This window comes from Ambystoma mexicanum, chromosome 9 (assembly GCF_040938575.1).
Source record: "Ambystoma mexicanum isolate Mex_15411 chromosome 9, UKY_AmexF1_1, whole genome shotgun sequence".
NCBI classification, from domain to species: Eukaryota; Metazoa; Chordata; class Amphibia; order Caudata; family Ambystomatidae; genus Ambystoma; species Ambystoma mexicanum.
The window spans coordinates 756456611-756479363 of record NC_090931.1 but is presented as its reverse complement, the minus strand read 5'-3'; the positions used below and the strand labels follow the sequence as shown (position 1 = coordinate 756479363).

The 22753-nt window shown below is 44.8% G+C and overlaps 1 protein-coding gene across 1 annotated transcript in view; it reads left to right on the top strand.

Annotated features, from left to right (window-relative positions):
* TMEFF2 (transmembrane protein with EGF like and two follistatin like domains 2) overlaps window positions 1-22753 on the top strand; it is an 866447-nt gene that overhangs the window by 394513 nt on the left and 449181 nt on the right. The window contains exon 5 of the mRNA XM_069615689.1: window positions 9865-9961. Coding sequence (XP_069471790.1) covers window positions 9865-9961 — 97 coding nt within the window. The remainder of the gene's footprint in view (window positions 1-9864; window positions 9962-22753) is intronic.

Sequence of the window (22753 nt, the reverse complement as noted above, 5' to 3'; positions counted from 1 at the left end):
GTCATCTCAACTGTAGAACCCTGGCGGCTGGCGGGATGAGAAGTCGTGCGTGTGTGGTGCGCGTGTTTAAATAAATCTACCTTTGCCTTGAAAGGTTGACGCGGACAGAACAGTTTTTTCACATTTCATCTGATGTTGCCCTTTCATTCAGAGTTGGAACTTTGAGCGCTGTTTATGACACAGTGGTTTGCTGCCTTCAGATGGCTTGAATGACATGACCCTTTATGTGCTTGCCTGCAAGTTAGCTTGGACAGCCATTACCCTGGCCCCCGCCCTCGAGCCTTGCGAACTCACGCAAGGGCGCGTAAATGCGTGTGCCTAAATAAACAGAAAGCCTTGTTGATTCGCTTGCGTGCCAAATCACCTGATGCTCTGAGTGCACCAATGTATGTCGGACCTTTCCTGGCAGACATCTTGAGTATTTGTTAGTTCAAAAGCCCCATACGAGTGGCCTACAGCTCTCGAATCGTTCACAAGCGAACTGTAGACTTGTTGACAATGGAATGTCAAGTTTTAGGTGTTCACTCCACTAATTGTCCGTGACTGTCACACCATTTTGCCCACTTAAGCATGACCTGTAGTGTATATCGTTATGTACCCTTTTCCTCTTCATTAGTTTGGCTATCTATGTTTATTGTACAGGTTTTATGAAGGATATGCAACTAAGCACTTTCTACTGCAGATGTTCAATCGCTAGCACTCTTTTTCTAGTGGGGGAATTAAAAGCAAATGTGCACGTTTCAAGCAATGCTTTGCCATCTAGTGCAAGCGTGTTTAGTTGTATTACTGTACCACATGCATTGCTTTGCCATCAGGGGCGGACAAGGAGGCCACCAGCAGCCTGTATCCATGAATACGTGTCGTTCCACGCAGTGGTGGCCGTGCAATGGGCTGGCTGCAGGCTGTCCCTCGTAAACGCCCACATGTTCACTTGTTCTCCCTAATTTTTCGAGTTCCGCCCCCTTCCCTGACCGCTGCACAAGCCATGCCCATGCCCTGCGTGGTGTTTCGCGCAAGGCACTCAGCCACTCGCAGAGACATACTGCATATGCGCAAAGTCCCCGCATTGTACGAAAAAGTGCTGCACAGTCGATTCCATGATTTGACTAACAGGATTTTGCATGCAGTTTGGTGCGCGTAGTCACTATTTACTGCACAAATAATTCCATGAATCGGGCAAATTATATATAGTTTTAACTGATTTGAGAACTGTTCTTGACAGTGTGAATAATGATGCGTGCAGTGTTAAAACAACTACCTATTTTACTTATGAAGATGACCTGTGTCTTAGTAAAGACAATATGACAAGAGTGAGGTATGACCAATGTGGTGAAAATATTATGGCCTTCCCAATGGAGGCGAGAGCGCGACAATGGCTGTTGGTACCCCTACATTTTCTATTATGCATACATGATCTAGCTCGTTGCCTACGAGAAATAGAGGCAGATGCCCCATTACACAGAATTGGAAAGTTTCTATATTACAATATGCAAACAATGCAGCAATTATTTCTAAAACGTCAGTGCGGTTACGGTGATAACGTGCCATGCTGTCTAAATTCTGCCACCTGGTGGTTAATACATCATTAACAGTGGTGATGGCATGCCACTTCTATAGATAACCAAAAATCAAGGTCGAACTAAATGGAGAGGCTATTCGGCAAGTGTAACTTTTAAACTAGTTGGGTGCAAGATTTCACAGGGGTGAGTCACAGATACAACAAAGTCATCACTGGTTTATAAACGTAGACAGGAAATCTGTTGTTGCATTAGCCTTCTCACAGTGCTATGAATGAGAGCTGCGTTACCCACCGTTCAAGCCCTAGGTCAAAACAGCAGTATTAGGCATGCAGACCTATGGGGGCATCAGACAATAAGACCAGGGACGTCATTTGGGGGTCACCAGGGGTCGCAGTTGCGACCCCTGAGGTCGCCCTTTCTATCCCTGTGCTCTCCCTTGCTTTTTTTAAGTTTTTTTTTTTAATGGAAGCTCCTGGGCTGCGGCCAGCACTATGTGTCTCTGAAGTGGCTGCTTTCTTGGTCGGGCCTCTTAAAAAAACAGGGGTTCCACGAGTGTAATACTTTAGCAGTGACTCTAAATAAGAAAGAATAGGAATAACAAATAATTTGTCTTTCTGCAATTCTATACAGTAATTGCTAGACTCATTAAAGGTTTATTTCAGGCACACTTCAGGGGTCACTTGTTTTGTCTGTCCTTAAACACCTTAAATTCACAATGCAGGCAACAACTTCCAGAACGATTTAGAGTACAATAAGCATCCATTTCGGACTATGGCCCTCATTATAGCACCATGGATGGTGCCGGTGTTGTAACAAGTCCGCCATGGTGAAATGGGGAAATACTGCCCCATTCCAAGGTTGGCAGGGCGGTATTTCCCCATTTCACCATGACCCTTCCCCATTCCCATTTTTTCCCAATAGGGCTCAATGGGAATGGGGAAGGCGGCTATTACGGTACCGCAAATTGCGGTACCGTAATTGCCTGCGAGGTCCCTTTGCGGGTCCCTACTTTAACGGCTGGTCCAGACCAGCCGTTCAGGTCGGGTCCCGCAAAGGGACCTCGTAGTAAGGCACTAAGTGGTTAACGGTGCCACAGCCTTTTACGGTGCCGTTAACCACTTAGCGCCTGGGTAGTAATGAGGCCCAATGTATTTTGCTTTTCGCAAGTTGGAGTTATAGCATGTTTTCTTCGGCCGTTATCTGTTACAATCATCACAAGGCATGCTATATCAGTGTTTTCGGCCACTTGACAAAATCGTTGTGCCTAAAAGCTTGTGTGCAGTGTAGAAGTGTTTGACCATAGCACATAAAGGGGCCCTTGATTTCATTGTGCCACAGGGAATGCTTTGTTGTTATGTGTCTATCTTTCCTATTTCCCTGACATGCTGTTTAGGATGTTTGTTTGCATGTATAAGGTAACGAGTGCCCAGAGGACAAGATACTGTGTGAGTGCGCTGCTTTACCTGCGCTACTCTAAATGCTTTAATACACAGTTGTGAACTCTCCCAATGGTATGTATTTTGCCAACCTGTGGAGCCTGAAAAGTCGATCCACGCAGGCGTGACAAGTGGCCAACTTTGCACCAGACCTGCAGATGAACTGGCCTGCTGTTAAATCTGTTACCAGTTAATTGGTATCTACTACAGAGTGTAATCTGCTTTCTGGCTTTGAGAACATTCAGGTATAGATAGTGGGACAGCCCTGTTTTTTATGGGGGGGAACCTCCCTTGGTCGGAAACATGTAGAAGGAAGATAACAATGGAAGGAAATTACCCGGTAAGAACATTCAGACATGTAATTGCTAATTTTACTATAGTGATAAGGTAGCTATAGCGAGAAAGATAGATCAGTGGGTTGAGCGCTCACTGCTGTGATGTGTGTGCGTGTGTGTGTGTGTGTGTGTGTGTGAGTGTGTGTGATCTGCAGGTTGCAGGTTTGAATCCTGGGATGGCCAACTCAGCCTTTCATCCTTCTGAGCTCAATAAATGAGTACCAACACAGGTTGGGTGATATTGTATGTATATTTGTTCTATGTAAATCACTAAAGCGTAAATGCTATATAATAAAACATCATTATCATTTGCCCTTGGACGTCTGCGTGCATTCACAGTCATTTGGTAATATGGGCCTATAAACACTGATATTAACAATACATGTGGTGATCCATTCGTGTATGAAATATATATCATATTACAGATATATCATAACCATATTTTTCGTAGTGTACTTAGGAACAATGATATGCGATGCCATTTCCTGTTCTATCAAGGGGCAAACGGTCATGTTCCATTGTTTTGCGTGATGCCACTTTGGGGTGGGAGCAAATGACATCACTTCCTGTGATGTCATAAGAGGTCAAGGGTTATGGGATGTCACTTACGCTACCCCTGGCATTTTCTTGAAATGACGTCCCTGAATAAGACCCCTAGAACTAGGGGAACTTTATTAATGAAAAGGCTGTGCAATGTTTATTATAAGGCAGTAGCGATAGAAATGTCTCTCAACTTCAATTGATCATAAAAGAAGACCTCACTTTTTATTCTAATTGGCAAATGTCATGTCAAATTCTAAGTCTTCTACATCGCAATCGTATGCGCATGAACCAACCCTTCCATTTGTGAGCTCCATATACTGAAGGGTTAAATCACATCAGGGTGTAATAGTTTACCACGGACGAAGATAATAACCTTGACCTGAAGATCCTAATGAGTGTGACTGTCTCCAAGGACACAAGAGGGTACAATGGAAAAACTCCTCACGCTGTCAGGTCATGTGCAGGGGAGAAAGAGAACCCTCATCTGAGGTTTCCTGTGACATTGCAATGCCCAACGGGAGGATAGAGCCTCCATTCCATGCTTGATGATTGGCTAAAGACATGAAACAGTGAGGGGAGCAAGAGTGATGCATGGATATAGGCTTCTTCTGGCGTTTGGAGCCTGCCAACCACACTTTCTGATCGTCTTAAGTGACACAAGCATGATCTAGTTTAGAACATTCCCACCCCAATTTTACAGTGACAAAGCTCTCATATGTGAACTTGTGCAGAACGTCCTCGTGCCACTTCCTTTCACCCTACTTTCAACTATCTGCAGACCCATACTTGTGCAGCAGTGTTGCCAAGGTTTTTTGAAAAAAATGAAGACATCATCCATGAGTTTAGTGAAAGGGAAAGTGACCATGATTATTTGTGGGTAATGCTTTTTTTATGCAGCCCATGGAACCTTTAATATCTTTCCTAGTTCCAAGTGCCATGGGCCATTAGTATGGAGATTGTATTTCAATTTCCGTCATTAACCATAAAAATGATGCACAAACATGCCTGACACTGCTATCCAAACTGTGGGTGACTTTGTGTACAGGCCTAATTTGGCTTTTTCACTAGTTGTGTATTTATATATATGGTGCTAGTCTATTTGTGTGTCATCTATGTTTAGCCAACCAGGGAATCTTGTTCTTGAATAAAATGCACATTTTGATTTTGAGTAAATCCTTTTGAAAAATGAGAACATGGGGCTTTTTCTAATGTATTTCTTTAGAGTATTTGTTGTGCACAAAATCGACCTATATACACTTCTGATTATGTTTCGCGACAAGGATGAACTATCTCGCGAAGGACGCATCATGGATGAAGTATTCACTATTTCCGATGCGTCTGCTAATCCAACATGTGCCCAGCCAGGTACTGGGTGGCACGCTGGTCAGACTGAGTCAATTGCATAATAGGTGGCATTATTTGTTTGGTGAGGCTTAGTCCCTATACGGAGAAGCAATGGGGGCTAAGGGTGCTATTTTTGAAAGAACAGTGTTACTTGTTGAATGCTTGATTAAAAAGCATTATTTTTTAGATTGAAACAGAGTTTGTCTACCTGTTCTCTATACATTGAAACTCCCAGGTGTGTATCTTGGGCAGGTTTCTGTAGATGACATTATAGAAATCCAATCTGGTGAGTAGCAAGACCCGGATGTGTATTAGAATAATTGACCTAAAGACATTTGACCCAAAACATTTGATTGCATTTTGTTGACCTTTTTTCGGTCAAATTTAATTAAATATATATACGGGGGTGAGTAAGGGTATAGATTTGGTTAAGGGGAGGTGGGGAGGGGGTTTGTGGGGGTTGCAGGTGGTGTTGCATTTTTGACCAAAAAAAAAGGTCAAATAAATTTGATCCAATGTGATTAGGTCAAATGTTTAGGTCAAATGATCCATTAGAATCTGTTGGGTTCCTGCTTCTTAGATGGCTTAGTTCATCCCCAAGGATCAGGTGACAGGAGAATGCTACTGCGTGATGTGTGTTCCCGCCCGCAGGGGTGACATCCAAAACATGATGCATTCGGGCATGGCGAGATGTTCCTCTGGCGCGCATCGCCACCATTCACATGACAATGACTCCACATGCCATCCAAACACATTTACAAGTAAAGATGCTGCCAGTGCTCAATTGCCTGCCCCTGGGGTGCGTGTGTGCAATGAACAGTATGGAGGGTGGGAAGTCCTGTTCTGCACCACACCTTCCCTTTTTGATGCTGCAATTTGCAGATCCAATGCAGAGCTCTTGGAACAATCTTTGAGAAAGATTTTGCATCACTTCCGGTGTAAAGTTTTTCTTTAATATAATGCCTAACACATCATCGGAGATCCAGCAGTGCATTTGTGTACGTTGGGGAGGGAGGCACTCCCATGAGGTCGTCTTTTGTTATATGGCGTGTACTTGATGAAGCGCACATTTCTGATGTAGCACAACATGCAGACTACACAGTGGGTACCTAAAGATGCATGACCTGCTAGGGTGTAAAGACCATCATGGAGAGAAGCACAAGCAGGTAGGATGCTGTGCTGCCAGATTATGGCATGTGCATGTCTGACCTACACATTAGTAGGGGGCCCCAAGCACTACCTACACATACTGAGAGGGCGACATCACTCTGCAAGAAAGTTTAGAATGTGAGCAACCGTCTCTGTGGGCTTAGCAGTCACTCAGCAGTCCTGAGGCACACGCTCATCTGAAATGTGTCTACACCGCCCACCTGTGGCAGCACACATGCAGTGGGAAGAATGGCAGGTATCCGCGATAGGTGCACATGCATTTCACCTGCCCGCTGGGCAGACGGCCACCATGCAAATGTGGTTGTCCATGAATTAACCGAATTAAAAAAAAAAAACGAATGTAGAAATGATCGAATGTTTTTATTTGGATACCTGCAAATGCTACTTACTAACATCCTCGCCTTTTAACACCAACTGTTTGCAGTTATCCATTGTGAATAGACTTAGGGCCCCATTGTGTGCATGGTGGTAGTGGTACAAATGTATCAAGCCTCATTACAGAGTGGGGGGCATGCTCATGGCTGGAAGTTAATGTCAATGTCCACTGGATTTAATGACATTCACTTTACAGCAGGTGAAAATACTTTTCATCAATAAACCCCACTTTGCTAGATTACTACCAGCAGTAAGTAGTAAGTAGTGCCAGACACAAACACCACTAGGCTTAAAAAAGACAGCCAGCAGAATTACACATCCACTGGTTCAATATGGAAGAAAATGCAGGTAGCCATTTCCTACATGTATTTCCCAAAGTAGGTATCACCCATAAATACCTGCTGCCATGTGATGAATGCGTCTTGTTTCAACAGTGAACAAACATGTATGTGTGGAGGAGTGGTTTTCAGCCTAGGGATTACGTGCCAGCCTCAGATATTGAAATCTATTGCTGGCTGTATTTTTACTGTTGGCGGTAAATACCCCTGATGGTTATTAGCCCCTGCAGTGTTTCAGTATTTATACTCCTGCTGGGAAATAATGTTCCACTGGCTACATTTTGGTACTGGTGGCTGCTATTTACCCCCGGTGTTAATGTAATACCACCGGTGGTTATGTGGTACTGCATTGTTGCCTTAGCGAGTGATGATCCAAGCGGGGGTGGTCATTTTCACCATTCAATCTATGACTTTTGATAGAAAGGACATTTCACTGTATAAGGCTGCTAGCACGAAATGGTACTATTAATAAATGTTGTTTTATTTTGTAATATTTAAATAACAAGGTTATATTTATAAGGTAACTACTTCAAGCGTAAGATTGGTTGATGTGCAACAGATTTGACGGTAGCATTATTTCTTGGTTTAGCTTTCACCTTGTGCACCAAATTGGATGGTGCCTGTTTCGTTGAAGGGGATGTGAAAAAAAGAGACTCACAAAGAGGCAGTGTCATGCTGAAATAAATCTTGCTTGGACAATGGTGTCAGAATCCTCATGGACCTTACCAGAAGAGACCATGTTTCCGAGGCCAGAAGGAGTTTGCCCTAGTTACCTATGAAAGCCAGAATTACTTTTCGCCTCCTTCTGATCACTCATAAGTCTGAGAAGCTTGCCGCCATTATATCTAAGGGAAGTGTTGGAATTAAAATCTAATACACATAAACTTAGAATAATACTATCCAACTAAGTACTCCAGCCTGTAGACTGTCACAGTAAAAAGAAAAAAAGGTATTCTTTGTTGTAGCCTCCACTGCCTGGAATACAATCCCTCTGGACCTCAGAGAGGAGAGCTCAACATTGTGTTCAGAGAGAAACTCAAGACGTTTCTGTTTAGCTAGGTCTCTTATTCTAATGATCCAATAGGCTCCCATTCTGCTATAGTGGACGTTTGTTTCTGTTTGCTTTGTTCCTCCTCGGTTTCTTTCGTTACGTTTCTGTTTTGTTGGTGCCCTTAATCCTCCGGGTCGGTGGTGTGCGGTACAAATCTAGTAAAGTAAAGAGCTCAAGTGTTTATTGTTTCCTTGACTCCTGAAATCAGAACGATCGGAAACCAGACAATATCAGCAGGTTCCTATTGGCTTAGAATAGGTCAATAATGATATCAGTAGACTAATATCCATGCAATTTCAAACATTTTTTAATGTTTTGTTCAATGTTTTTATTTAGAATAATATGTATTTTTACTCTACCTCCATACTATAGACAAGGGCCTTCAGGTAGCAACTTTATAGTTTTTTGCCCAAAATATCTTTAAAAGTCTTTGCAGATGAGCCCTTGTTTATGCCTAGCTGTGCAATAACTGCCCCACTTGAGGTTGTATGTGCTGACAATATCCCTGATCGTATGCTGGCTCATACACACTCAATGTGATGTAACGCAGCGGTGTCTATAAGAATAAAAGCGTATTCAATAAACGCAAGCACTCGTATTACAACAGAAAGCTTTGGCCATGGCTGCTGGCCCTGAACGATCACAGGTATCAGAGCTGCAGTGCAGACGCATTGCAAGAGAGCTGTGCGCCGTTCTGTTTAGTATTGCAGGAGAAGTGGAGAAGATGTGTGAGCCATACGTAGTTTTGCAAAATGAACACTTGTCCATCAGGGACATCATTTGGGGGTCGCCAAGGGTCGCAATTGTGACCCCCGAGGTCTCCCTTGCTACCACTGTTGTATCCCTTGCTACCCTACAAAAAAATGGAAAAAACTATTGTTTCATTTTTTTATATAGATATATATATATATAAGCTCCTGGCCTGTGTCATGTGTCTCTATGTTTCTGGAGTGGCTGGCTTTCTTGTTCAGGCCTCTTAAAAAAACAGGGTTCCAGTTCCACAAGTGTAACACTTTCAGCAGTGACCCAAAATAAGAAAGAATAGGAAAAACAAATAATTTGTCTTTCTGGAATTCTATACAATAATTGCAAGACTCATTAAAGGTTTGTTTCAAGCACACTTTAGGCGATGAGTCACTGATTTAGTCTGTTCTTAAAAACCACAAATCAGCCTTTCATCCTTCTGAGGTCGATAAATGAGTACCAACACAGGTTGGGTGATATTGCAGGTATAATTATTCTGTATAAAGCGCTTAAGCGTAAGTGCTATATAATAACACATCATTATCATTTGGCCTTGGACGTCTGCTTGCATTCACAGTAATATGGTATTATGGGCCTATACACACTGATATTAACGATACATATGTGATACATTCTTGTGTGAAATGTATATCACATTATAGTATATTGTAACCATTTTTTTCGTAGTGTACTTAGCAACAATGCCATGTGATGCCACTTCCTGTTTTGTCAATGGGTTAAAGGTCGTGTTTCATCGCTTCCCGTGTTGTCACTTCGGGATGGGATCAAACGACCTCACTTCCTGTGATGTCATCAGAGGTCAAGCAAGGGTTGTCTGGTGTCACCTCCGCAACCCCTGGCCTTTTGGTGAAATGACGTCCCTGTTGTCGATGTTTACTAATTGCCGCGCCTCGAATCATGAACATGGCCTTCTCTGGCAGCGTGCTGCTCCGTGTGCATCTCTCTTCCCTGAAAAGCTCATCTCTGCCACCCCTTCTTTCCACCCAGGTAACGAAGGCTCAGGAGAAACCAGCCAGAAGGAAACATCCACGTGTGATATTTGCCAGTTTGGAGCAGAGTGTGATGAAGACGCAGAGGACGTTTGGTAATTACAATTGTATTATATGATCTGTGAGACAGGTTGTTTACGGTTTTTTGTATTTATTTTTTTACTTTCGTTTCTTTGCCCCGGTGCTTGGAATTATACCCTAACAGTGAACTCATTTTCAAAGTGTTTCATATGTATTGTTATGAAGCGCAGCCTCTATGCGGCCTGTCTTTTTTAATAGCACGGGGGCTGGTCTTGACAGGAATTGCAATGGGCCTGATTTGCAAAGCTTTTTCCAAAGGGATTTTCCTACTGGAGCACGTCGTTTGAAATCAGGCCCGATATCGCGTGTAAACCATGTTTCATTGACTTTTCTGAGCAAGGATTTGCCAGTTACATTGTTTCAAGTGGTGTAGCCACGGAGCGAGGGCGGGGCAAAACGCATCACTGAAGTGCACCAATAGCAAATCATAACACTGACAGCGGTGGTTTCATGAACTTTCTCTGACGGAAAGCTCCTCTAACACAAACCACTGGATTGGCACCATCTGGCATGGCATAGGTGTAACCCTAAACATCCCACGGTATTCTCTCCTCAGCAAGGGCTTTAATTGCAAGCAAAAGTGTACAGCACGTGTTATTGTGTTAAGCAACAATGTATGTCGTGAAGAGAAAACGCGTTCTTATTCAGCTCCATTAAGCAGGCCTCTCTACCCAAGGTTAGACACGGCTGGCAGCAACCCAGCCCTCAGCCTGCCAGGCTGCTGGAGCCCTCCAGCAACCGTCTAATGCATCGCTAGTGTTCTGTCCTGTTAGGAAAAGCTCCCGGGGGCGCTGGCCCACGATGTTCCAAGGACCTCTTGTGTATGGATAGCCACTCAATCATTTGTTTTCTATCAAGAGAAGAAGTTCTATTTATGATGACAGGTTATTTATAACGCGCTTAATACCTAGAGGTTTCCAAGCGCGCACCTGGGGATCGAACCTGTGTTCCCCGTGTCGTTTTGTTTCCAAGGCGAGCACGGTGTCCCTGAGCTATCCTCCCGAGACGAGGAGTGTGATTTTATCAAAATATATTCAAGACCATAATGTTCGCATTCAATTATACATTTTAGACTTTCATGCGCTTTCATCCTGATAAAAAGATTATTTTAATCAAAAATGGCACACAGGCAAATAGTGGTGCAATGCCTTTTGGTCGTTTTGAGCATCCTCGGGGACTCTGATCTGGCTGGTCCTCTGCGCTCATATCTGTAGTGTCATGTGCATCTGAATGACACTTACATGTTGATATGTTTACTCTCAGAGACTTTGCTGTAAAAGTCCTAAAACGTGGAGCCACACTGTTCAGATGGGTAGTTATGTGACTGCAATGTTATGTTACAATGTGCTATATCAATTGAAGAACACTGAGCAGCCAAATAGAAAGCAGGGGGAGCCGGCCTGTAGGGAGCACTGGTGATTTCCCCTTAGGCCTCCGCACCCGGGGCCTCTTCTGTGTAGTGTTCCCAAAAGTTTCCCGAGGAAAAGGGCTGGGCTTGCTGATAATATGTAAAATGGGGCCACTTTGAACATGGTTTCCAGGGCCTCCTTTGGGTGTACATGGGTTCAGGGCGGATGCTTTCTAGTAGCGGAAAGCTATGCACATCTGTTGATTTAAAGATATTAAAGAATGCATTTCTTTACATTGTCCTTGTCCAGCTGCTTATCGGGATTGAGGAACAGACTGCGCAGAAGGTAGCCTCATAGGCGACAGCAGCACCTCATCATAGCACTCAAGTTTCTTTGTATTCACAGAGTCACTTTTAGTCTGAGAACACCTGGGACGTTAAAAATAGTTTGCAGTTCCTTCCAGAATAGGAAGAGGCCCCTTTACAGCCTCAGGGTTGCTCCAGTGTTCCCCATACATGAAACCCTGCCACTGGGAGCACAGGGTTATATCTGCACCCTGTTATCTTCCCTAAACGTTACCCTCCACTCCACAGCCTGAGCAGGAGTTGGGCGTTAGGGGATGATTGTGCCGTGTGCCCTGCAGCGGTTCGGTGCACGCCCCCTCACCTTTGTGGGTGTTTCTGCAATGGGGCCCTTACATGAATTGTTTGTGTGAAGGGCTCCTGTTAGCAAAGTATGCGCACATGCATGCAGGCCCTCCGGGTGCACTTTGTATGTGTGCACCCCAGCAGGTGGTGCACATGCAGGGCACACGCATAGAATACCCAGTGCTGGTCATTGGGCCGGCTCTCGGCGGATCCGAGATCTGGCACCAGGTATGGAGCCGGATCTCGGGACCCGGCCAGAGTCAGCCGCCCAAGCCCATGAACCGCGCTGGAATACTTAAAAAACAAAAAAAGACAAAAAAAAGTGCCCGCAACGGCAGCATTGCCTTTTACCGCGGCTTTGGCCCTGGTGTGTAATGCACAATGCTCGCTACATGTACAATGTTCAGTTGTACATGAAGCGAGCATTGTGCATTCCTTTCAGTTGTACATGTAGCGAGCATTGTGCATTCCTTTTAGTTGTACATGTAGCGAGCATTGTGCATTCCTTTCAGTTGTACATGTAGCGAGCATTGTGCATTCCTTTCAGTTGTACATGTAGCGAGCATTGTGCATTCCTTTCAGTTGTACATGTAGCGAGCATTGTGCATTCCTTTCAGTTGTACATGAAGCGAGCATTGTGCATTCCTTTCAGTTGTACATGTAGCGAGCATTGTGCATTCCTTTCAGTTGTACATGTAGCGAGCATTGTGCATTCCTTTCAGTTGTACATGAAGCGAGCATTGTGCATTCCTTTCAGTTGTACATGTAGCGAGCATTGTGCATTCCTTTCAGTTGTACATGTAGCGAGCATTGTGCATTCCTTTCAGTTGTACATGTAGCGAGCATTGTGCATCACACACCAAGCCAAAACCGATGGTAAAAGGCAATGCTGCCGTCACAGGTGCTTTTTTTTCTTTTCTTTTTTTTAAAAAAGTATTCCAGCATTGCTGGATGTCCACTACGAGCCCCGGCCCCTCTAGACCACGCCGCCTCGTGAACCCCCCCAAAACTCCTCCCCCACCACCCCCTTGTGTTGTGGGATCCCCCACCACATTTTTTCCATTTCCACCACTGAGCATACCATATGGCAGGAAGGAAGTCCATCCCCTGATCAGCATCCCAATGGTGCTGGCGCGTGAGTGGAGTGTATTCCAAAGTGCGGTCCTCTCCAGCCACACTCCTCGCGAGATGTGGGCGTACTCACGCTAACAGTGAACACATCACCATTCCGATTTTAGGGGAATTCGAGTCAAAGTCACACCCCTCTCCATTTCCGCCTTGCCCTTAATATGGACTCCATTGTAGACCCCCTGTCGGCCGATCAGAAATCTCAGAATGCAGTCTCATATCTCAGGAATATGTGTAGGGTAACCTGACCAGATGCCCAATTATTATGAGAATGCAGTCTCATATCTCAGGAATATGTGTAGGGTAACCTGACCAGATGCCCAATTATTAAGGGACTGTCCTGGGATTAGATTCTCTGCCCCAGGATCCAGAGTGCTTCTATCTTTGAAAGCCATATAATTGTATTGGTGAAAGTGTTGGGTGAGCAGTGACGTTTACACAAAATGTGACCACTATTTATAGACACTCCTCCCCCTCTAAAAGAAGAGCCGTAATGGATCACGATTGCCCTCTTGTGGCCATTTGGAAAACTGCTTGGTACATAACAACCTCGGTTTAGATTGAAACTTGTACTGTGTGAAGTACTTGCCATTTGCAACTGCCTGGTTCTGTTGGCACCAAGTTCCATTTTTTTTATAGATATGTTTTAAAAGTGTCTTCCGCATTGCAACACCCATAAGCATTTTTATTTTGTTTTGAAAGGTGTATGTAAATCAAATTTGGAAACCATACATTGAAGGACATTTTTAAAAGATGTTATTGAAAAATCAAAATATATATGATTGTGCCTGTTGATCACAAGCAAAAACAATAAGCAGAATGGATAAGGGGTTTATAGATTAGATGTGGGATAAAAAAAGGGCACATTGTTTTTTTTTTCTTTTTCAAACAACAATGGCACACACTCGTGAACCATGCAACACACCGTGTTCTGTTGCCAGGCACTCTCAAATGGTAGTCGTACCTTTATGTCGCTTCCTTGTTCCGGCATTTCCTTTTGTAATCTGGTCGCTCTACGCATAGACCTCATTCCAATCATGTTGACTTGAGCATCAGCCGGACGAAGAGCAAAGCAACAATACTCTTTAGCTGTGCAAAGCCAGAGAGGAACATGTGCAGCCGATTTCCCGCATCAACACACATGAATGAAACACAACATATGTAGAAATGTTCACTAGTTCTATGTTCATTAATATTACAAGTGACTTGTGTTTGCTTTTTCTTTCCCCACAACAACAACACGTTGCTGTTTAGTTCCTCAACTGCATTTGCTAATACCTGCATAAGCCTTAGGATGAGTCAATGTTGCTTGGGTTTTCAGCTTTGCTTCAGGCTAACAGTTGCGGTAGGTCATTATCCCATGATAATGACCACACCCTCAGCCTTTTTTAGCCTTTTAAAGCTTAATTTTATTCCATACATTAGGCTATTTATTGCGTGCAGACCTAGTTTTGGGAAGCAACAGAGGGCTGAACAAGCCATGAGGAAAGTACATGGTGAGTGAAGAAGATTACAAGGCCTCGATAGAAGGGAGCTGGGAGCTAACAGGGGAGGGGTAGAAAGGGCCATTTTGGCAGCAAGGTATCTACAAGCAAAGAAAGGAGGAAACATGGGCCGGCAGGGGAGATCACCCAGTCTCCTGGTAGGAGGGGAGTGGAGGGTGTGTGGACATAGGTGTTGGTGGAGCCATTCCTGGAAGAGGAGGGTAATGAGCTCCTTCCTGAAACGTAGGGGCAAGTCACGTGTTTTAGGGGAGGAGGTTCCAGAGTCTGGGGTCATAGACAGAGAAGTCCTGTTTCTGGTTCTTTCCTTCCTGCACTGGCAGAGTTCAAGTCTGCACAAGTCCTTGTTTCTGTGGATCGTAGGCCTCCAGCGATTCAGGGGTTCTCAGCGAGGTAGCTTGGGGACTTGGAGGCTGATGGCCTTATAGAGGGTGTGGCAGGATTTTATTTCCATTTTCCACATCAAATCATTGACTACATTTACTCTGACTGTTTTTGTTCAATTCAAGCATATTTAGCTGAACAATTCCTCTTGGTTCTCCAATGTTCCTCTACAAAAAGTACAGGAGAAGGCAAGCTGGTTCAGTGTATGGATATTGTCACAAATACACTCTGTATTACAACTTTCCCTCTCTGTCTCCCTCACTCACACACTCCCGCTCTCTTTTTGTCCCCCTTGCTCTCTCTGTCTGACTCTGTTTTACTGTGTACTCTCTCTCCCCTTTCCACTTTTATCTCTAGACACTTCTCGTTCACAGAGCTGGCTTCAGACATGGGCGACTCGGGTTGGTCACCCGAGGTGCCACATAAGCCCCTTGCCATGCCAGCTTGGGGGAGTCTTTCAAGAGCTTCCCTGAGGTGGCGTGGTGAAGGCACCCTATTAAAATGAAAAGTGCCCTGCTCTCACGCTGGCGCTCCAGCACGAGAGCAGGGTGCTTTCCGTTTCAATAGAGTGCTGCTGTTACGCCAGCAGGGGGCAGCCTCTAAAAGGCTGCCACCTGCTTGTGTAGCAGCGGCACCAGCGCAATCCCACATTTGGCGCTCCCCCTGCTGCCTTGGCGAGTGTGCTGCCAAATTTAGTTTTGCCCCGGGCGCTGCCAGGGCCGAGGCCGTCGCTGCTCGTTCGCCATATAGCCCATTCCCCCTCCACACACATTCCATTCCCGGGTTTTAACATTGCCCTTCTTTGTGAGCATCTCTTTTATTTTAAATACCATGAACATCTCTTTCAGGAAATGAAAAAGACGCGCATATGTAGCCGCCACCGAAATCCTAGAAAATAATTGTCTAAATGAATTCTCTGTGGGATTGTGGGATTCTTACAGCTACACATTGGACAGTCGGATTGATACACTTTTAGGCACGGTCCATCCCAGAGGACTGCCTGAAGGCAATTATTTCAGAGTGTTTTATTTATGCCTTTTCAAAGTGAACCAGCTCTCTGATGTGGGGTCCCCCTGGTGCTGGCGGGGATGATGCATCCATTGGCTGCTTCGTGTTGATGATGCAGGATCATGTATTGGAAAGGAAGAGAGCATGTGTTCATCGTGCCCATTCAGTCATTACAAACAATCAGTGCAGCTGAGTACTGTATGAGGGTAGATTGTGTCTGTATTTGATCACAATGAAGACTTTGGCCTTGCCATGTTCGTTATGCAGTTCCAAAATGAATATTTTTATGCCAAATGTTGTGTGGGCGAACTTGTAATGTGTTTAAACAAAGGCATGTGCAGAGAATGGACCCCATTGACTAAAATATGTACAGCAGAGTTAATGAGATGTAAATAATGAGTGTTTGCCCTGGTAAATCACGAATTCCTTCCAGCACAACTAGCAAGTCAGCAAATGGTAGGACTTAATTGCCTCATTATGTTTTTATAAAATACATTAAATATACTACCTGCAGTCTCTACATCTGTTTTCACAGGGCTTGTTCTGTACCTTTTTTACTGAAGAACAATTGATTGTGTAATGTGGAAAGAAATGCAATTACCACGCGCTCTCTGTTCAAGTGGAAGCTGCCCCGTGCCCAACGATGGTGTGCTGCTTCTCCTGACTCTGCAGACATGCACTGGTGCTTTGAAACCAGCCTCTCCCATGCATTGCTGCTATGCAAACAATGTGCAGGGCATATGACTAAACATAAGAGGAGACTACAGGAAATGAAAGACAGCATAGTCTAAACCCCAAATTGAAATTCACATGTTTTGTGATTGAAGTCAAACATACTCTCCTGCAATGCACCGAAATCTCTAGAACTCTGTCATGGCCACCCTCCTCATCTGTGTTTTCCTCCCAGCAGCCGCCATTTTAGGCAAGAACAAAAGCTTCATCTTCCTGCACGAGCGTTTCCCACATGCTCATGATAATTGCTTGTTTTGTGTTCCATGTGTGGATTCTTTTTCTTTTTAATTGTCAAACACTTGTGTATATATCATCTCAAGGCAACTCAGTCTCAAATAGTTACATTTCATTTTTATAGCAATCTATATTTTGTCACCAATAGCACCATTTCGAGAAGTAAAGCCACACACATGTTAAGGGTGGTGGAGGTTGCCAACGAGTTCTGCATTGTCACATGCAGTTATTAGTTCTTGAATGTACACAGCTGGTAGCCCTCGTCAAAATATGTATGGACAAGTACCATAACTGCTCCCCAAGTTCCAGGTGAGCTCCCCTCCACTTTACTCGACTCCAAAGTGTCGGATACTCTGGTTCACCCCGGTTTTTACAACGGACGTCTAAAGACAAATGCATTCATTTCCACTGCCCACATATTTAACACGAGTGGAAAGGTCAATGCCATTAGTATGTGTTCCATCTGCTGTTTGTGGCTTGGCTAATATTCTTTGAGATGACCACACAATCACTATTTTCACAAATGAATACAGCCAGTTGTAATCGCCAGTGCATATTAGATGTAAGGAGGCAGTCCCTGTCGCTTCAGAGTCCCATCAGCTGTAGGTCACATTTGGCTATGTAAAGCCAGGAGATTTGTGGCAGCACAACAGATAAACTAATTTGCTTGGCGTACACAAATGAATATTATTGCTGTGTTTGTCTTATCCCTCTTAGAGTTCATTTTAATATTTTACAAACTACAGAAACATATTTAATCAAAAATGTATCTGCCTGGTGGTGTGGCTTCAGAGCCATGCGATAGGAGGTGTTTCTACCGTGCTCCTGCGATCCTGAATGATCCTGGTGAGAAGACACGATTAAACCAAGCTATTTTGCATGAAGTAGGAGCAGCTGAAGTATGAATATGCATGGAACAGAATGCACGGACCAACGCTGTGAACGGTAGTGCTAACAGTGACTTTTGAGGAAAAAAAGATTGGCTGCATCTTGTTGGCACTGCAACAATTTGTCTTCCAGCTAAGAACAAAGGATTTCGCTGGAGGATCGATGTGATTGACAAATCACTGAGATACAAAGTAGCCACATACCACTCAATTCTGCAGTCAAGGCAGCATTGGAATGCGGTAGAAGGTGGCCCGCCCTCAATGTGCTGAATGACATTGGAGCCGCTGAAGGAGGACATGAGAAGAGACGGTCCACAAGTGAGGGCGGAATTAAAGATAAGCAATCTGAGGTAACATACCCTGGCACTGGAGCTACCATGGTGAAAGGATTGGAACTGCGCGACAAGCGGATAGAAAAAAGGAGCCGGCGGTCTCATCGGGCCACAAGGAGTTTGAAAAAGGGAAGGGTTGGTGCATACCCGGCGGCCAGCGTGCTAGCGCTGCCTGCAGAATTAGTAACGTTATGCAACAGAGTAGTCGGGAAAGGTACTTAGAAAGTTACCAACAGGACAGCACAGAAGAGACATGGAGCGGGACCTAGTAAGAAAGTCCACAAGATACAAAATACACACTGGAAGGTGAAACAGTTGCGGTTGAACAGAGGCACAGCCCGGGCCGTTCCGAACGACTGAAACTGACATAATTGCTGGAACAGAGAGAAAGCCTGAATGCAGTGGAGGCAAATAACAGCACAACACAGTCAAGCTCGCTGAACAAAGTAGAGAGCTGCAGAAGGGGAAACTCGCAACGCGCCGATATATGGAATTACTGACAGTGTGTCAACCTGTACATGCGTAGCAAAACAAGTCCCACAACAGTAAGAGCTGCAAGAGCTGCAAGAGCTGCAAGGTGGTCGTTGTGGGGCACAGAGGTGTGGCCCAACTAATAAGTTAAAGGGACAGGGGCAAGAAGTTTTACAAGGACTCAAGATGGAGGCCTGGGCACTCCAAAGTATACTAGCACTGGATACTGGGCTGTAATAGCCTTTAATAGACACTAAGCAAAGTTAAACAGAGTGGACAATAAAACGGCTTTGTTGGCAAAAGTAGTAGGCAGCAGATGCCCAGCTTCACTGGGACAAGTAAAAACGAATACTGCAGTGAAGGCTGCACTGTACAAAAAGCCACACAAACATTACAGGACCATCCACAGAGCCCGACTTTGAGGCAGCACTTCATATGCATATTAATCTAGAACACTAGTCGTGAACGGGGGATAGTGCCGGATTGTGTGGAATTGGACATAAGGGAACAGGCCGCCTGGGACACAGCGTCACAAGCAGTAATCGTCCCCCAAGCGCTACTGATTTAAGAAAGGCCTGCATTATCGACAAAGCTGGAAGCAGTGGTGTGTGCGTGGTGGTGGGGTCTGAGGAGGCCTGGTGGTACTGCGGCCACTACAGAAGATAACAGTGGAAGCGGTCATCCGGATTGGCTGCGGTGGGGAGAATATTAGCACCCCTGTAGCCCTATGGCCCGAATCAATAGGACATACAGATCAGCAGGATTTTCAAAAAAGCCCACACCGAGGAGTTCGGTCGGAGTGCCTGTGACATGGGTGATGAGGTGGGAGATGCTGATGCAATGATACGTTAAGATAACTTCTGCCACAAGTTGGGCTTCAAGGTGACTCCAAATCCAAGAACAAATGTTGTAAGCAAGCTACCCCCTGAGGAGAAGGGTATATGGTGAACTGTACAGGTACGCTGATGTAGGTGCTGCTCAACACAGTAGCAAAGCGAGACAAATAGGGCGCCACACTGATTATAGCGGAAAAGAGGGATGCAGAGTGTGAGCACGCAATAATGGCAGCTAAGCCAGATAAGACCAAAGCAAAGCAATCATCGATAGACGCGTTTGCCAAACCAGCACAACCACCGGAAGATGCAAAAACTACAGGGCAAGACGCGTGGAGAGAGGAAGCCTTCGGGCAGGGGGAACAACAGATTCTTGAGACCATAGCAGAGTTGAAGTCATCATTGGAACTCAAAATTGATGCCATTAGTATCAATGTGAACCTCCTGAGACAAGATGTTAGAGCACTGACGGAATGTACGGGAGCACTGGGGAAAGAGGAGAAGACCAACACGAGCAGTTGCAACATGAACTCGAAGGAGGTTTCCATGCTGCAACAACAGGTGTGGAATCTGGAAAACAGAGCATAAGAAGCAGAAGGTCGAGCACACAGAAATAATGCGTGCATTGTTGGGCTCCCAGAAGGAGAGGAAGGCTTGCATCTGACAAATTTCATTGAAAACATGTTGTTGTAAGAGATAGGAGCTGAGACACTCACTCAGGGTTTCACAGTTGTAAGAGCTCATAGGGCCTTGACAAGAAAACCTCCACCGGGGGCCCCACTGTGGCCGATCATAGATAAGATACTAAACTATAAAGACAGGGAACAGATCCTTGAACACTTTCGGAAAGGAGGAACGATAAGTAGAGCATCAGCGACAATCACAGCGTACCCAGATTACACCTTCTTGGTGCAGAATCAGAGAATGAACCACTTGTCGATTAAGAGAAGGTTACAGGTAGCCAATCTTAAATACATGCTGCTGTACCCAGCAAAAATGAAGGTCCTACACAAGGACTGTGCTGTTTTTTTCGAGACTCATGATGATGTACATAAGTGGATGGGCACACTGAACTTCCTGTTGGAGACAGCTGGTCAGACGAGAGGCGGAAGTGATAAGTGAACCTGCTTTGCTTCAATATTGTACACTAAAACTGCTCAGCAGGTATTATGTAATGATTTGACATAAGAATTTGAATTAGAAAACTAAATATTAAAGTACAATTAGCTAAGTGCAGGAAACACTGGTGCCGCTTAGTTTAAGATGGCAGCAGAAGAACACTATCACTGCATCAGATTAAATTAGGTAGGATACTTGTAGTTCAGTATCCTCCCACACACTCCGAATACCAGCTATTTGCTGGGTTTGGAGAGAGTTGCCGGAATGCCTGAGCCTCGGATTAGAAACTGGGCAAAAGTTGGGAACAGTTGGGGAAAGGGAGGGGGGGAGTTGGGATAGTTAGAGGGAAGTTGGCCTACAGGCATGCACAGCAGGAGCGGGGCGGAGAGAGTAACTGGAGGGAGAGGGTGGTGATGCTTGAAGAGGATGGGTGAACTTAAGATTGCAACATGGAATGTCAGGGGTCTGAATAGTTGCATTAAATGGAACAGAGTAATGGCATATTTAAGACAGCAAAAAATGTATATAGCCTTATTGCAAGAAACGCACCTGACCAAAGACAGACAAGACACTTTGGTACAGAAATGGAGGGGAGTGACCCTGGGTTCTACATCCTCGGCATATGCCAGGGGAGTGCTGATATGGGTAGTACCGGCAGTCTCGTTCAAGTTCCTCCAGACCTGCCGAGATACGGATGGTAGAATGATCATACTGCACGGGAAAGTGGAAAACAGAGATATATGCATTATTAATAAATACGCCCTTAATCATGATACAGCTGCATGTTTTCGATCCTTGTATACTAAGATAGGCCTGCACAGGGATGGGGCACTAACATGGGGGGTGGATATTTTAATTGCACGCTATACCCGGTAATGGACAGGTCAGATGGTAAATTGTTTCATCCAGCCCCGGCAGCAAAGGCATTAAACACGCTCCTGCATGCATTTAAGATGGTAGATGTGTGGAGAATAATGCAGCAGCAAGAGCGGGGATATTCCAACTATAGTGCTGCCACAAATCTCTAAATGAGCCTGGATTACGTATTTGTGGGTGGAGAATCTATGGGACAGTTTATACGAGCCGACCATAAAGCTAGGGTCATCTCGGACCATGCTCCTTTGGTGGTTACATGGCAGTCTCCCCCCTCCCCCAAGCCTGGATTCCGACATGGAGACTCAGGGTGGAAGCACTGAGAGATCCAGGGTTTTGGAACATCTGAGGGAGGAAGTGAGGGAATATTTCAAGCACAATAAAGGCAGTGTGAGGTCAGCAGGTACACTATGGGAGGCTTTTAGGGTAGTGGTGAGAGTTGCGGCCATATCAAAATCAAAAAGAATGCAAGATGTTATTCTAAGAGATTTACAGATGACGGAGGGGAAGCTAGAAGCTATAGCGCAAAAAGGAGACAGATCCCTAGAAGAAGCACAGGAGGTGACCAGTTTACAACAGGAATGTCTGAGGCATTGTGATAGGTTCAGCAATTTAAGTTATAGGAAATACATTGAGAGACAACATGCAGAAGGAGACAAGCTGGGGCGATTGTTAGCCTGGCTCTACAAGAGCGAGAAGAAATGGGAACCAGTCAGGGCAGTTGCGTGAATCGAGGGAGGTATATATGAGACGCAAGAAAGGGTAAACAAATGTTTCTTTAAATGCTATAAGCGGTTGTACGAAGACAACTCAGAATGTGACGTGGCAGAGCTACAAGAAGCACTGTCTGAGATTAGCCTACCTAAAATAAGTGCGGAACAACGAGACAGATTGGAGGTCCCCATTACTATAGAGGAACTAGAATATGTGATTAAAGAACTGCCGTCAGGCAATGTTCCGAGGGTAGATGGGCTCCCAAGTGAATTTTATGAAGAATACAAGGCAGATATCTGAACACCACTGCTGGAAATGCTTAACGAATCACTGGAAATGGGCAGATTGCCTGAATCCTTAAGAGAGTCGTTAATAGTTCCCTTCCTGAAACCGAATAAACCAGATACAGACTGTGGCTCGTATAAACCCCTGTCATTGTTGAATCAGGATGGGAAGATACTTACAGGAGTGATGGCGCTAAGACTCAAACCGATTATAGCTAAGCTCATACATCCGGACCAGACGGGATATCTCCCACATAGAAGTATTACCATTAATCTGCACAGATTGAATCATGTGATAGATTGTACTCA